General features: G+C 47.5%; 5 protein-coding genes across 5 annotated transcripts; 3 read left to right on the top strand and 2 right to left on the bottom strand.

Annotated features, from left to right (window-relative positions):
• The first annotated feature begins 50 nt into the window (after positions 1-50).
• M438DRAFT_350338 (uncharacterized protein) lies at positions 51-1,702 on the top strand. The gene is made up of 4 exons (XM_029906604.1): positions 51-420; positions 569-771; positions 849-1,113; positions 1,243-1,702. Exons 1-4 carry the CDS (start codon positions 158-160, stop codon positions 1,586-1,588), a joined length of 1,077 nt encoding a protein of 358 aa, XP_029754778.1. The 5' UTR covers positions 51-157; the 3' UTR covers positions 1,589-1,702.
• Positions 1,703-2,385: 683 nt separating this feature from the next.
• On the bottom strand, positions 2,386-6,233 carry M438DRAFT_285410 (uncharacterized protein; the record flags this gene model as incomplete). The annotated part of the gene is made up of 7 exons (XM_029901526.1): positions 2,386-3,067; positions 3,129-3,877; positions 3,935-4,088; positions 4,141-4,287; positions 4,351-5,470; positions 5,555-5,932; positions 5,987-6,233. Coding segments are annotated over 7 exons (3,477 nt in total), but the record flags the coding sequence as incomplete, so codon positions are not given.
• Positions 6,234-7,142: 909 nt separating this feature from the next.
• On the bottom strand, positions 7,143-9,232 carry M438DRAFT_350340 (uncharacterized protein). Its single transcript, XM_029906605.1, has 3 exons — positions 8,162-9,232; positions 7,688-8,107; positions 7,143-7,628 (listed from the first exon to the last, which is right to left on the bottom strand). Exons 1-3 carry the CDS (start codon positions 9,063-9,065, stop codon positions 7,378-7,380), a joined length of 1,575 nt encoding a protein of 524 aa, XP_029754780.1. The 5' UTR covers positions 9,066-9,232; the 3' UTR covers positions 7,143-7,377.
• Positions 9,233-9,457: 225 nt separating this feature from the next.
• M438DRAFT_401100 (uncharacterized protein) lies at positions 9,458-11,039 on the top strand (the record flags this gene model as incomplete). Its single annotated transcript, XM_029909512.1, has 1 exon — positions 9,458-11,039. One exon carries the CDS (start codon positions 9,458-9,460, stop codon positions 11,021-11,023), a length of 1,566 nt encoding a protein of 521 aa, XP_029754781.1. The 3' UTR covers positions 11,024-11,039.
• Positions 11,040-11,302: 263 nt separating this feature from the next.
• M438DRAFT_350341 (ribosomal protein S17e) lies at positions 11,303-12,368 on the top strand. The gene is made up of 3 exons (XM_029906606.1): positions 11,303-11,512; positions 11,576-11,776; positions 11,840-12,368. Exons 1-3 carry the CDS (start codon positions 11,366-11,368, stop codon positions 11,930-11,932), a joined length of 441 nt encoding a protein of 146 aa, XP_029754782.1. The 5' UTR covers positions 11,303-11,365; the 3' UTR covers positions 11,933-12,368.
• Positions 12,369-15,342: the final 2,974 nt, after the last annotated feature.

The following is a 15,342-nucleotide window of genomic DNA, read 5'->3' on the forward strand; positions in this document are numbered from 1 at the left end:
GTTTTCTTACTTGTCTTTTGCCTTTCTCCTACTGTTGTTTCCTTTTGATATACTTGTGGTATTTTTGATGTTGGTGGTCTGGTTTTGCTGAGTTGGAGGAAAGGAATCGACAATACCGCATATACCACAGGACGCACAGGACGCACAGACGCCAAAGATGTCCACGACAACATCAGCCAAAGACGATGCAATAGCCTTTGCCAGTCAGAAATGCTTTCACCAATCCATAACCATCGATCCAACTTCCGCGCATCAGAAACTCCGCGTATCTTTTGCGACCACGTCAGGATTTGACGACGACGGCAAGAATGATCTCGAGACTATTCTGATTTGCGGAGGCATGGGAGCGTCACGCCTTTTGCTATATAGATTAGATGCTTTGGCGAAGAAGGAGGGTGTCAGGGTGATTTTTATCGATAGGTGAGGTCATTTTTTGTTCCATCTTTTTCTTTTTCTTTTTTTCTTAAATGTGTTCTCTCACGCCAGCTCATTTTTCCTTTCTACCTCTTTCTTTTCTTTTTTTCTGGCTTTCAGGAATGGAGATGCTGATTTTCAATCTGGTTTTCAGGCCGGGAGTAGGTGGTTCGACACCAGTTCCTCTGGATCAAAGAGTACAAGTATGGTTGGACGCCGTGCCCGCCGTACTCGAGCATCTAGGCGTCAAGACGATATCATTACTATCCCACTCGGCCGGTGCGATTTACGCCATCAACACCCTCCTCCTGCTCCCTCATCTCCTACATCCCCAGCACCCATACGCCGCTTTTTTAAGTATGCAATTTCCTCCCCACCCTCGCCCCTTCCTTGTTACCCAAAAAGCAAGCTTTACTAATGGAGATGCCGAACAGCTCCATGGGTCCATCCTTGTTTCTCTTCAGCACCGTTGATGCAGGTGGTTGATAAATTGCCCTCTGCATTGGTAGGATCGCTGCATCATATCACTTCTTTCGTGGGCGGATATATCGCTCCTTCCGTCCAATTTTCTTCGGGTATGATGGGCGTCACGGATGATTTGCCAGAGGACCAATGCCAAAACTACTATGATATGAGCAGTAAGAGTTGGTCAGAAGTGTGCAAATTACAAGGCAAATATGCCAGATTGGAGGATATGAGGTATGCTTTTGCTTTACTTTGCTTTGCTTTTTCTTATTCACTCCCCCTGGTTTCTTTCTCTTCCATCTTTCTTTTGGGTATCATATACCGTAAAGTGGCTATACTGATGCCACGGGATCCTTACAACAGTGGCATCTCCGCCGATGCAAACCTCTGCATGCAAAAAGACAGCAAAGACTGGTGCACCCACACCTCCCTCCCCACCACAATTTCCTCTCTCCAACAACTCTATCCCCAGCAATCACGTCCCCTGACCATCCGAGCCTATTTCGCCGCATCAGATCAAATCATAGGTAGAGGCGGCCAAGTGTATTTCGAAGAATGCTGGAAAAGGGGGAATGATGCACAAGGACAAGTGGATTTTGCAGCAAAGGGTGTGGATGATACGGATCATGATAATATCCCTTTAGTGGAGAAGGGGTGTCTTGGGGAGATATTCAAAGAGATCAAGGATTTGAACGTGTGTGATGGATAGATATCCATGGCATGTATGCAAAGTTGACGGCGGGTGAAAAATTACACAAGAGGTGCAGAAGAGCAAGGTATATATATATCTACATCATCGAGTGCTGATGCCCTATCTCCTCCACACATGAAGTGTCTCACAATTCCATTGCCTTGAAGAAAATATCGCTTGTTGATAAATATCACATAGATCAAAGTATGCCATTCTTTGTCTCTTTGCGATTCGGGGAGCCAGCTGGGTTTGTTCCATACATGTTTGTGAGTCATGCCGACGACTTCTTGCAACCTTGGGGAAAGTCGAAGAGAAAACACATCAAGCAAGCCGTTTGTTTGCCTTGCATCTCAGTGCTCGAAAGATGGGAACAACTGTGCACTTCTCCATAACAAATCATTCGCGAGGTCGCACAAATCTCAGCTTGATAGCGTCGCGTTGTATGCTTTATGCTGATATCTGGAAAGACACTGTAGACACATTTCCTCAGTCTTGGTGGCAGGTCTCTTTCTGATTTGTAGAATATCTGTCGTGGTGGAGTTGCGTTGATGTGTTGCCTCGAGATCGACGGCTGTGACTTGAGCTTTACAGTGTGATGGGTAAGCTTCTGATAAGCCTCATGGTGTGGTCCGGTGCGGTGCGGTGCGGTGCGTAAACGTTACCCGCCGAAGAGTCAAGAGAGAGCATCATATTGACGTCTCTGTCGAGAAAACAGCATCGCATACGCACGAACTTCTTATCGCCTTGCGTGGCTGCAAAAGTCATCGCAATTGACATGGCTCTCTCGGATTTCGAACGAGAGATATAAGGCCCACTCACCCATCTCTAAGACCTTCCACAATCCTAGAAACCTGCTTCATGGAAATCGGTTTGGCCATAAACTCATCAACCCCACTCGCCATGGCATCCTTTTTCGCCCTATCCCCCGTAACACCCGTGAGCGCAACAATCCTACACCTCTGCAGCTTACCCCTTTTCTCAAACGCGCGGATCTGTGTAGTAGCTTTGAAACCATCCATGACCGGCATGGACATGTCCATCAACATGAGAAAAAAGGATGAGGGGTTTGCGGTGTAGGTTTCTAGTGCGATGAGCCCGTTTTGTGCGCAGTGGTAAGGGAGTTTCAGGCGTTTAACTGTGGCGACGAGGAGTTTCATGTTGATTTCGTTGTCTTCGACCAGGAGGATGGATTTTGGAGGAGATTCATCTGGTAGCTCAGTGCTAGGTGTTTCCGAAGTTTCTGTGCGTTGGCTTTTGTTTACTTGTATGCCTGGGAAGTAAGAATCATTTGATTCTAATGATGGTGCTGGTGGGGTTGTGTTGCGATCGTTCGCTGATGGTAATTGCGACATTTCCCTCCATCGACCATCAGGTCGGCCACTTTGAGGGGAGTAAAAGCCACGAGCTGGGTTGAGCTCACTGCCTTGCGCTCCCAATGGAGTACTCGACACCTCCATACTTCTTGTGATAGCACGAGCGATCTTGCGAGGACCGAGTCTATGAATCAAAATTAGCAAGAAGGAAGGTTGAAATCATTCTGCAGATGCGTTTTACATACGGTTGGCTGACAAGAGTACAAAATTTACCCATAATCTGGCGTGTACGTGCTGTAGTGTCGTCGTGAATCGAGGAGCTCAGCACTATGAGACGATGCGAGCTGGTCGCACTTCGAGAAAGGTGTTCCAGATAGGTAGGATCCTGTTTTTGCTGTGCAATCAAATCCGTATCAACTACGACGTTGAAGTCACCGAGATTTTTGGAGTCTGCAAACGAAACCAGAGATGGCGTTGCATTCAGACCCGCAACGCAGACTTCTGAAAAGTCATTTCTGACGGCAGAGAGACGATCAGTCGTTTCTTCTCCAGCAGTCAAGAGGCAGATGCGTTGCTGATGTAGAGCAGCAAATGCTCCGGCCAACTCATCATCGGAGCCAGTGCTGCTGGGCGGGTCCTTGACAAAGTCGACTAAGCAATTGACCTGGACTCTGGTACCTCGTCCAGGTTCGCTCGTAATCCATATCTTACCATCTAAACCAGCAAGCAAGCTTTTGACAATGCTCAATCCGAGACCGGTTCCATTGACGTGAGAATCTGCTTGCTGGAAAGGTGTGTACAACCCTGTCTGCAAGAATTCAGAAGACATGCCGATGCCAGTGTCTTCTATAACAAGGACGATAGGTCGGCGATCCGCATCTTCTGTCGTCTCGACAATATCCTCTACGCTGATGCTTATCCGGACAGACCCTTGTTTGGTGTATTTCAAGGCATTTCCGACGAGATTGGTCAATATTCGAGTCCATGCGCCGGGCTTGATTCCGTCAGCATTGTGTTGTGGGTTGGAAATATGTAGTTATTTGTGTCTTACCGATAACCTGATCCACCAATGAGGGAGCTGATGCATCACGAGAGAGACCGAGACCGGGCTGGGTGCGTTGTCGGTGTCGGTAGAGTTCGAGGAAGGTTCAATACTGGTTGCCAATGCCTCGAAACGTTTTGCCGTGATGACGGTATCCACGACACTATGATGATTGTCAGTATATGGACCGATTTTGAGGCTCGCGGGAAACACACTCTTCGGTCAACTTGCTGAGATTCATGAGCTCATGCCCATGATCGAGGATAGCATTGCTACTCTTTCGCTCCAATCCAGCCTTGTAATGCCGAGTCTGTTGCTGTCCGTCGTTTTCGATCTTGACGTAATCCAAGATATTATTGACACTGTTGATGTGAGCTTGGGGAACCCGAGTGCTTGAGAAAGGGGTAAAAGGGGGTACTACTTACGTGTCGAGCAATGTGATCCCTGCCATCTTGATCGAACGAGCCATGTCCTTCTGAAACGAGTCAAGATTGGATTCCTCCAAGAACTCCACGCCACCGAGAACACCATGCAGGGGGCTTCGGAGCTCATGGCTTACAGACGAGATGAACGATGACTTGGCCTGGTCTGCAGCCATTGTCTCAAAACGATTCATCTCCGCCATAATGCTGTTGGAAAATGCGCGGAGGTAGGTTACATCTTCGGCCTTGTCAAAGTGGCGGAGAGGGGTAGTGTCCCATAGCATGACTGTCGCGCTGAATCGTGAAGAGGAAGCATTCCATATTGGCAAGAATATGACACTGCTGACACCAGGGAATATTCCGCTCAGCACCACTCCATCTTTCGCTGATCGAGACCGAGATGACTTGGGTTTACCAGTTGAAGCATTCAGGGGAACACCCTGAGCGGGCTCACCAGACGACCCCTCCTCACCTGAGCTAGAGTGAGACTCGCCAGTTTCGGCGTAATTGAATATATTACCGCCAGGATATCGTTTCATCAGTTGCCGTTGGAACGATCTAGATAGGCCAAGGTGGTTCTTTGATGGCAGGAAGCCTTTCAAGCTTGATTTCGCACGCGTTGAGAAGCCCAAGACCTTGCAAGTACTGATTTTCGTCTTATCCATAGCCGTGTCGGTAGATTCAAGATCCATCTCTGATGTACTGGGGGCCGATGTTCCGGATGTTGCTGAAGTCTCGTGCATCGCGGCTGTCACAGAATCGAGCGTGTAGGCCATGCTTGCGTCCAGGAACAATACTCCCTCGGCGTCAAGAGCCTCACGGAGTAAATTGCTGGCGCGAGCATAACTTGATTGGACCTCCGCCTCTAGGTTGAAGGTTGAAGACTTTTTGGAATTGGGTGTGCGTTGCGTCTTCGAATCGGCTCGGTGTAATCCCCCTTGACTTGATGCAGAGTGTTTTTCACTGGACGTGGTCTGGGTTTGGGATCTGCTTTTTTCCTGTCCGTCACTCTTTTCACCCCTGTCACCCCTGTCATCATTCTTGCCGTCTGCGAAATCTTTCACAGAGGTATCATTCGGTGCACCTTGCACACTTGCAGTTCGCGTCGACCGTCTCTCATAATCTTCAGGTGAATTATCCGGACCAAGTGCTCTATCCAGACGCGCCCTTTGAGATGTCTTGCCGGCTTCAGTCATGTCTTGTGTACCTCTCGCTCGACCACTCTTTTCATTGTCCTGGGTAAGCCACCATGCTCGTAAGCTGTCCTTTCCAGTATTGAAAAGACCTATGCCCTGAATTAGCTTTTCTGCCCTCTGCTGGCGCGCCGATGCTGCAACAACGTCAAAGTGTTTTGCGATGGTTCGCGACATATCCTCAAGGAAGGACATTTCAGCAACACTGAGTCCATAGCGTGGCTTTTCGTCGACTACGAGATAGGTGCCCAGCACACTTCCCAGGGATGATCTGATTGGAACGGCGCATAGAAACCGAACTGGCGTGGCTGAGAATGCTTGTAGGAATGGGAGTTTTGAGTACTGGTCTTCCAGAGTGGCGTCACTGACTATCAGCCAATTATCCGAACAGCCTTGGGTGTAGTAGTGCATGTCTGAGGGAGGAGAAGGTCGTGGCGCAGATGCACGGCGCCATTCGCGCATGGCGGTTTGTGTAATTGCCTCTCCTCGTGGAAAGGCAGACGTGCCCAAGAAGAGTCCATCGCTTTTGTCGTGAGTGCCGTCGTATTGTAAGGATAGCGTCCTCGTACTTTCAGCCAGTACGTATTCGGTCGAGGAGGACACCAGGGAAACAAAGCATCGCGCAGCATTCAGACGTAAGGCTCCTAGTTGTGCAAAGGCAGCAAGAGCGGTGTCGTTGGATCCTTGTGGTGATATAGTATCGACAGAAGCAAAATCTAGGTGGGGTATAACGGTGTGCTGGAAGGTATCTATCCATGGTCGCAAAAGACTACAGACCGAGCAAACATTAGTTGATGTCCCAGGCGGCAGAGAAGTTGCCTGTAATTTAGTGTACTTGCCGAAAGACTTCACGTTCTCTCGTCGATTCCGTACGACGTGAAAAGACAAGCGACTCGGACTGTTTGGATGAGTGCCGATTCAAGGGCGGAGGCTCTACCGGGTTGTCGGCTTCCATTATGCGACAGGTTCCAGTAATCTCATATGGTGCTTCAAACTCTCTGTGTTCTGCGACAGCAAGACGAGTTGTGATTGTAACAGAAGACTCCAACTACGATTGCGAAAGTCGAAGACGTACGAGTACAATTCTTGGTCCACTTTTCGCATCGTCCTCTAGGATCTCCTTCGGAGCAACCATCCGTGTGCCCTGCAGATCTGAACTTTATCCTCTTTCACGGTTACGGGACGCTCAGCGAAAACATTCTTGCAAGATGAAACAGCTCTTGATCAGAATCATGGTCGAAACATCCGTATTATCAACTCGATGAGCCAGAATCTGGAAACCGTAGGAAAAGCTTTATCGTGAGAATTGTAGAAGATGCTTGCTTCTCCATTAATCGAGCCGCTTGCGCCGTGACAGGGAGTCCTGACTCCTGACTGTTGTCGATGGGTGCGACGGGGAACCGGGAAGTGGTGCGCAGAAGGAGCGTTCTAGGCCCTTGGACGGCTTGGACGGGTCATAGTCTACCAAGCACCTTGCAGATCTCAACACATGCTGTTCTTGGCAGCCTTTCACCACCCACTTTGAGCTTTGACACTTTCGGATCCAGTTTCAACAATCGCATCCGCACAAATTATGCCATTCACGAGAGGTTGAATGCAAGGTGCAGGGCGAGTTGAGTCGATCGCAATGATGATTCAAAAAGACCAAAGGGTGTAAAAAACGAAACGCTTTAATAAACAAAAAGGAAAAGAACATTGTTTTCAAGAAGAAAAAGAAGACGGAAGTGGTATCAAACGCAAAAAGATAAACAGACGCGCAGGCAACGACAAAACTAATCCTGATACTCGACAAACGACAAAGAAGACGATATGGGTCCTGCTCTTCGAACATGGGGCCTCAATCCTCATCAACGACAACCCTCTTGGTCATGCTTTCGACAACCTTTGTGTAGAATTTGACGGCGTGGTTTCGAGGGAAGCAGATTTCTTCGGTAAGGTAGTCGGGTAGAATATCCATGAGATCGGCGTCTCTGTTTGTATCCAACAAGGGTTCGTATGCGAATTCTGTGTCCTCGTAACTCAGTCCAGATGGTGTCTTGGGGTTTGTGACGGCGCTGTCGGTAGCAACGGTGAGGTGGAAGTGTAATGCTAGAGTGACAAAGTCAGCGAGTTCATGACACGAAATGACTCATGAATGCAAGACTTACTGCCGTTACGACCGGTTTGGATACAACTGTACTCATCTTCACCATCCTTCCTCTTCACACTCGTGATGATCAAACCAGTCAAATCACGATAAAGTTCTTCCTTCAACGCATTCTCCTTGACAGCTTCAGCACTCGCACCCCCCATCTTACCATGATCAATCCTCTTGACGGCCGATCCTGGTACTTTCTCGGCATTTGTCTTTCTCGCGGCTTCCAGTTTTGCAGTCAGGGCCTTTGCTTCATTCTGTGATTCTGTGAGGCTTTGATGCGTGGTTTTCTGGTCTCCCTTGAGCTTCTCGTTTTCGGATGTGAGGGAGGCGACTTGTGATTGGAGTTTTGCGGATTCGGCGGTCGTGGAAGAGGAGGTTTTCCGGAGGTCGGCGAGTTCTTTTTTGAGGCTGGCGATTAAATCATTGGCATCTACGACCTGTGTTAGCGGAATGTCGGAGTGTGGTCTGTCAGGATTGAATTTACCCTTTGCTTTCTGGTCTGTAGCCTTCTTCAAGCGCTCGAAATTTGCTTCTGCGGCTTTTGGGCCAAGCTCTGTCAAGGAGTCGTATTTCATGCGCATTTCTTCGTACTTCTTGGTCATATCTGCCAATCTACGGCTTGCTTCCGACTCGGCCATTCTTCTTTCCGTGTCGCTTGCGCTACGGCCCCGGGAATAGGTTCCCGGTTGTCTGGAGGTTGAGCGAGCGCGCGAGTAAGCAGCACCTGGAGCAGCTTGTCGTTGTATCGAGGCAGATGGCTGTCGTGAATGAGACTTTGGCGGTGGGGGTGGTGATGAGGGCTCTCTGTCGATGTCCATAAGATCGGCCGGGGGCTCCTCCTCTTCCACAATAGACTGCTCAATCTCTTCTGGTTCCGGTTGTGTCTCTGGGATGACGGGAGCAGGTTCAGGGGACGGGGCGCGTTTCGTCTTGGGCTTCGACTTTGCGACGGGTTTTTCTTTCTCAGGTTGAGCTTCTGCTGATTTGGCCTTGGTGGACTTGGTCGCCTTCTTCACTGGTGCAGTTGTAGGCGCAGGCGCGGCCTCTTGTTCAGGCACAGGGTCGGGCTCAGGGGCAGGCGCGACATGCTTTGCGACAAGATCCTTCTTCAAGACTCTCTTCCTCTGTTTGGGTTTCGGGGCAGGTTCCATGGCGGCAGGTTCGGGCTCATCAGCGTCGCTAGCTTCTGGTGGGTCGACGGGCTCTTTTGCGAGTTTTGGTTTAGCAGTCGTCTTCTTGGTCGCAGTAGCGGCCTTCTTGACGGGTTTCTTCACGACAGTACGGTTGATCTTGGGAGGAGCCGGTCGCGAATTTTCCAGATCGGAAGCGCCAATCTCGTCTTCGGATCCGGAGGCTGGCGGTTTGGTAGCGACAGACTTGGAAGGCATGTTGGGCGGCGCAGATTGAATGCGACAAGGAAGCAAGGCCAACAATTGTTTTGTTTACAGCAAGCACGCGCCCCGCAGAAACGTCAATCGCAACTTGCAAGCCCGAGTCCGCCAAGACAAGAACTGCTCATCCACCATCTGACATTCTGTATATGGTTATCGCAGCATCTACCCTACTTGGCGTAGCTATCAATTGACTTGTGTGTAGACATGTAGATCTTCTTGGATATTGTATTCACCATGTTACTTTCTGAAGAAGATGGATGATGATGATGATGATGGACCGAATCACATGACCTTTGCTTGGCATTTGCGGCCATCGGGGGAGAGATGATGCTCAAAGTATGAGCAGTCGGATAATTGTCTAGTTTGAACGAGTCGGAGTCTGCGCAATGTCAAAGGCCATCAATTCGCCCACGGGCAGGCTGCTGCGCAACTCGCGCCTCTTTTCCCTACCGCCACCTCTGCCAGCTGCCCCCATCGCCAGTTCGACGGCAGGCCAGATTCTTCGCACTTCCGACACGGCGACACAGCCGTATCCCACCCACCAGGCCATCTCCTCCCCTGCCTCGTCACGATCACGCGGTGACTGGGGTCTGAAGCGTCCTCTTCCCGGCAGAGCCATTCCCAAGAACACGCCACACCTCCGTATCAAGGCCATCGACACTCTCGAGCACATCACCGACTTCGAATCCGCCGCCGACCACACCCAATCGCTTGCAAAATGGCAGGAAATGGATATTGCAATCACCCTGCCGCCGAATGCTCGCAGCGGAATTGCCAACAACTCTCACAAGCTCCGTCCTAGCGCCTTCAACGCAAACTACGACAACACCACTCTGCGTCCACACGGTTTCGAACAGACCAGACTCACCGCCCAACGTGCTCTGGAGGAGAGAGAACGCCTGTCTGCCGACCCCAACGTCGATCAATCCACCCTGCTCACGAGATGGAAGACCCAAGGTCCTCACCTCACCACCATGACCGAGGAAGAATTCGAGCGCTACCTGTTGAACCGTGTCCGCGAGAACAAGGTCGAGTTCCGCAATTTCCTCGAGAAGGTCAAGATCGAGAAGAAGCGCCAGAGAGAGCAGACTTTGATGCGCGACCACTCGGATCCCGCCACCTTCGAGATTGAGCTGCAATACCGAAGTCGTCTTGACAAGTACGAGTTGGACGACTGGATCAAGGAGTTGCGCGACAACCACGACTCGCTGAACAGTGAACTCGCCCATCTCGTCCGCGACTTCTTCGATCTGCCCGCCTTCCCCATGCCTAAGCAGGCCGGCCAGCAGTCGACTAGTAACCTTGCCAACGAGTTGACCAGGGCAAAGAACGATGCTGGTCCTCCCTCCACTCACCCTTCGGCCGGTTTGTACTATTCCATGACCACCGCCAGCATCAACAACCACCCCATCTACGGTCCTCAGGCCGACCGCGAACCCGTTCAAGCTCGTGTTCTGCGAACAAAGGCTGGCAACAGAGGTAGAGACCAAAAGGCCGACGTTGGTATGGGTGGTTTCGTCTCGAGCATCACACCAGGCAACGTTCCTTCGGCAAGGACCGCCTTCAAGGATACAAGGCCCAGAAACGGCCCCAAGAACCCGCTGGCCGACCTCGACCTCTCGCTTACCGGCGGCAACAAGGTCTGGTTACAGCCTAGATCTGCCTATGTGGATGAGGCCGGTCGTATCAGGCTCGATGTTGCCGAAGCAAGCCCGCAGTCTGTGGATATCAAGCTGGGCAACCCCGTCAAGGAGGAACAGGAGTCTTTCCCTGTAATGTCTGGCAGACAGAACCAGCGCCTTGACTCTGGCTTCGTCAATGCTAGATATGGCACCGCTCTGCCGGATGAGAGATTGCGTCAACCGCGCGCCGCGCCTTTTGAGAGCGAGGGTGTTGACAGCAAGTCTGGCCTCGAGCAGATTGAGGCTTTGGCTAGGGGTCAGCGAAAGTGATGTTGAGAAGCTGAGCTTGTATAGATATGTACAGATATTGAAATTGTTCCATTTACATGAACTCCCTGCGATGCATGTCAATCGTTACTGTGATCTCTTGCATAAAATTGTTACAATCCATCCTCATGACTTGAATGCTGTCTGTGGTGATGTTCAAGAGTGAAGTCAGGAAGCGGGAAGGACCGTGCACCGGAAAGTCCTTGCCAAGCAATTAACCGAACAGCACCGCCAAAACTTCAGCCTCCCAAATCCTCACGAACTTCTCCCTTTTCGAAGCGCGCCGCGAACACTACATCTCTCTTCGACAACCTCCTCTTCCGCCAAAACACACATACCGCAAAAATGGGTCGCGTTCGTACCAAGACTGTCAAGAAGTCCGCCAAGGTCATCATTGAGCGTTACTACCCCAAGTTGACTCTCGACTTCGAGACCAACAAGCGCATCTGCGATGAGATTGCCATCATTGCCTCCAAGCGCCTGCGCAACAAGGTAAGGACATCTCCAGTCTCGGAACGGATGAGAAGAGAACAGGAACTGATCATTATCAATCAGATCGCCGGTTACACCACTCACTTGATGAAGCGTATCCAGCGTGGTCCCGTCCGCGGTATCTCGTTCAAGCTCCAGGAAGAGGAGCGCGAGCGCAAGGACCAGTACGTCCCCGAGGTTTCTGCTCTCGACTTCACCCAGAACTCCGAGTCTGGCATGCTCGACGTCGACCAGGACACCAAGGACCTCCTCAAGTCCCTCGGCGTAAGTTTTTGATTCTGCTCATCAACTCTTCTTTCTCTTCATCATACTAACTGCATCTTTCAGTTCGACGCTATCAACGTCAACGTCGTCCCCGTCGCCCAGCAGCAGGTTGCCGAGCGCCCTCGCCGTTTCGGCGACCGCCTTCCCCGCAACTAAGCTATTCGCACTGTTGTGTGACGGCTTCGGAAAAGTTCTTGACAATCATAAGAGGAGGGTTTACTCAACATGGCGCATTAGTCTTGTTCAGGTCAGATCACCTTTCAAATGCAATCTGCTCTCCCCTTGCACAACCAGGTGTCGCTGATTCTTGTTTCTTTGAAGCAAGATGATGCTTGACTGCCACCCATTCACATTCTTTTTTTCTTTGGCCACGACAGCGCAGTGGAAGAGTCACAGGTAATGCTGAGACTTTGTTCTGCTGTTGTTCTGTCGTGGCCGGCTGAGACTGGATTTGTAAGAGAAAAACCCTTCTTGCAAGTCTTCAGGCTCGGCCACTCGTGATCTCTTTGTCTTACTCGCTGTGACCTTACGCCGTGACTCCGTGAACCATGGCTACCACCAGTACCCTGTGATTATCCGTCATCAGACCGCATGGCAGCATGATACCATCGCTTGCTTGAACACTGCTTGAACACACGTTGCAAGACGCAGCAAAGACGTCTCAATCAGATTGGCGCTCTTATGCGATTATCGCAATACCTGGTAAGTTTTGCGTGTCGTTTGACATGAGCGTAGCACCCTTGCCGTCAAACTCCAAATGCACTAGCTCTAGATGATATATTTCAAGACAAAGTCACATATCCCCATAAGAACTCTTCCAAGCATTGACGTGGTCGGAATTTGTATATGGTTGCGCAACCGCCATCGCGGCAACTTTGGAAGAGGGATCCTCCAAAGGCCGGTAGATCGAGGAGCGAACGTACGGAGATGAGGACGAGAAGACCACAAATCTCATACGACACAAATCTCATGAACAACAGGTTTCAATAACAGCGAATAACACGCAGACCTGATCCAAGTACTTTTTCTCTATTGGAATCAAAAGTCAAAGTATGTGTGTACGAATATCCTCATCGACAGTGCGCACGCGTTCCCTGAATCTTATACTAAGCGGGAATAATCAACATTAACATCAACATCAACATCTTTCCAAGTCCTTAATACAAGCTTCTTTGCTAATATAGAGGAACAATTGGCCCCCTTTAATTAAAATAGAGATAACACTCTTTTTCTAATTTGTAAGGGATAAGACGAGTTCGAAAGTCTTTAATTAAGCATATTTTATGACAGGGTAGGAGATCTAACAATTCTGACTTTAGGGAAAAAGGAAGAAAAAGGAAAGCAAAAAAGAGGAAAGGGAAAGAGAAAAGAAAATCTTGAGATCCGAACATTATACCTTTAACTTATAAATGCTTATATTAAGTTTAAGGATTAATTTATAAACTAATTATAGTCGAGGTAATAACTCTTTATTCCTGCCCTAGGTTAGCGTTTAAAACGGTCTTTATATTGCTATAATCATAACTCGAGAGGTAGCTTAATTGTTGCTATTAGACTCGTTAGAAGGAACGGGTATTATAGAGTAGGTTAACTACATATATAGCGATGCATGTTGTTCTAGATGTTTTTTGCATGAACCTATAGATTCCATTATCTCACTTATAAAGATCCTCCTAAGTCTTACATATCCTAGCGAGGGTTTTCCTATCTAGAAATTTAATGTTATAAACTTAACACTACTAAGATAGAGAGGTTATACTTAGGCACTAATAATGTGTCTCTAATAAATTCCGACCTAGAAATCTTAGTATCTTAAGGGCCTAGAATGTCTAGCGTTGCTAGCGTCTATGTTCTATCCGAGACTTTTGTTAGTCTATATAGAACAGCTTTCTATTGCTAACATTTAAACTATACCCTTCGTATATAAAAGACATAAAGTATCCTACTACTATAAACAAGAAGCTATCTCTAGATCCTACTCTTTTCTACCTTAATAACCTTATTCGAGCGATTAAGATCTAAGTATATATACCCCTACTACTATAATCTAGTTAATAACTACCTTCCTCTTAACTTTATCCTTCTACTATGCTAAACTAAAACCTCCTACCCCTTTACCTCTAGTATACTTTCTCCTCTACGAATTCGGCTACGAGTTAAATTCTAGCTACTACTCTAGCTTTAACGAAGCATTTATCTTTGCCGTCGACCCTGCTACCGATGCTAAAGATATAAGTATAGATAATGCGAAAAGTTGTTCTTTATTCTAGATTTTAATGCTAAATGGACGAATTGCTAATATCTGTTATTATATAGTTAATAGCAAAATGATAATATTAAATCTACTTAGTCTTATAGGATAGATTTATATATTAGCAAAACGGAATTTAGAATAGGGATATAACATTAATACTGCCTATAAGTGTTCCTCTCCTCTACTATACCTTCTATCCTTTACCCTTCCTTCTCTTCTCTCCTATCTATCCTATACTCCTACTAACTTCTATCTTCTTCCCTTACCTAGTAACAACCTCCCCTACCTTAAACCTAACACCCTAGACTACATAACTAGACTAGCTTATATCGATTTTAACACCTCTGCTCTAGAGTTTAGATATTACGATACTAAGAATTTGCGGTCTAAACATACTAGTAGGCGGATTTAGGCGTTTATAGGTGTAATAAATGCGACAGTATATTAACATTATAAAGGTTGTAGTAATCTAGGTAGTAGAAAATAAGAGAGGTATTTTCTATAGTTTTAGATTTAATGGGGGAAGGGAAAGGTAGAGCTAGGACTAGATAGATATCTAAATGGATATCTAATAGATATAAGGTTAGATATAGGTTAGATATAGATATAGGTCTATATCTAATCTAGTCCATATCTAGCCTTATATCTATTAGATATCTAGTCTAAGAGCTTAGCATTACTATATTAGGTATAGTTACTAACTATATTAGGAATAGTGTCGTTAATCTCTACTTAACTAGCTTCTTAACCTTTTAACCTCTACGTAGTTGAAAAGTATCGCCTAGTAGTTAGAAGCTAGAGCTCTAGGGGGAATAGTTATTAAGGGGTAGAACTAATACGTGTGTTATAATTAAGTTTGTCGACTACTATTGTAGTATAGAAGTCTTTATGTTATAGCTTCTTTACATTACCTAACTTCCTCTTACTACATCTATTACCCTAACTACCATATTGTAACATACGTCCCTATACTACTTCTACTATACTACATCTATTAATATCTATTAATATGACCTTCTAAATAACGCTTAATTTATCCTTTTTAATATAAAGTTTATTGCTACCCCTTTCTACTACCCCCTTAACGTCCTAATAAGGTATTACGCCGTCTTAATAATGAACTAATAACTTCTAAAGTATAGCTATTAAAGATCTACTTAAACTAACACCCCTACCTTTATACTATAACTCTCTTAACTTCGATACTATTTATAAGGACTATAGCCCTTCTACTTCTAGAAAAGGTAGTATTAATAGCTAGATTTAGCTCTATAGTTAGCGCGTTATAGAAAGGTTCCCTATACCTAGAAGC

This window comes from Aureobasidium pullulans, assembly GCF_000721785.1.
Source record: "Aureobasidium pullulans EXF-150 unplaced genomic scaffold scaffold_46, whole genome shotgun sequence".
Classification (NCBI taxonomy): Eukaryota; Fungi; Ascomycota; class Dothideomycetes; order Dothideales; family Saccotheciaceae; genus Aureobasidium; species Aureobasidium pullulans.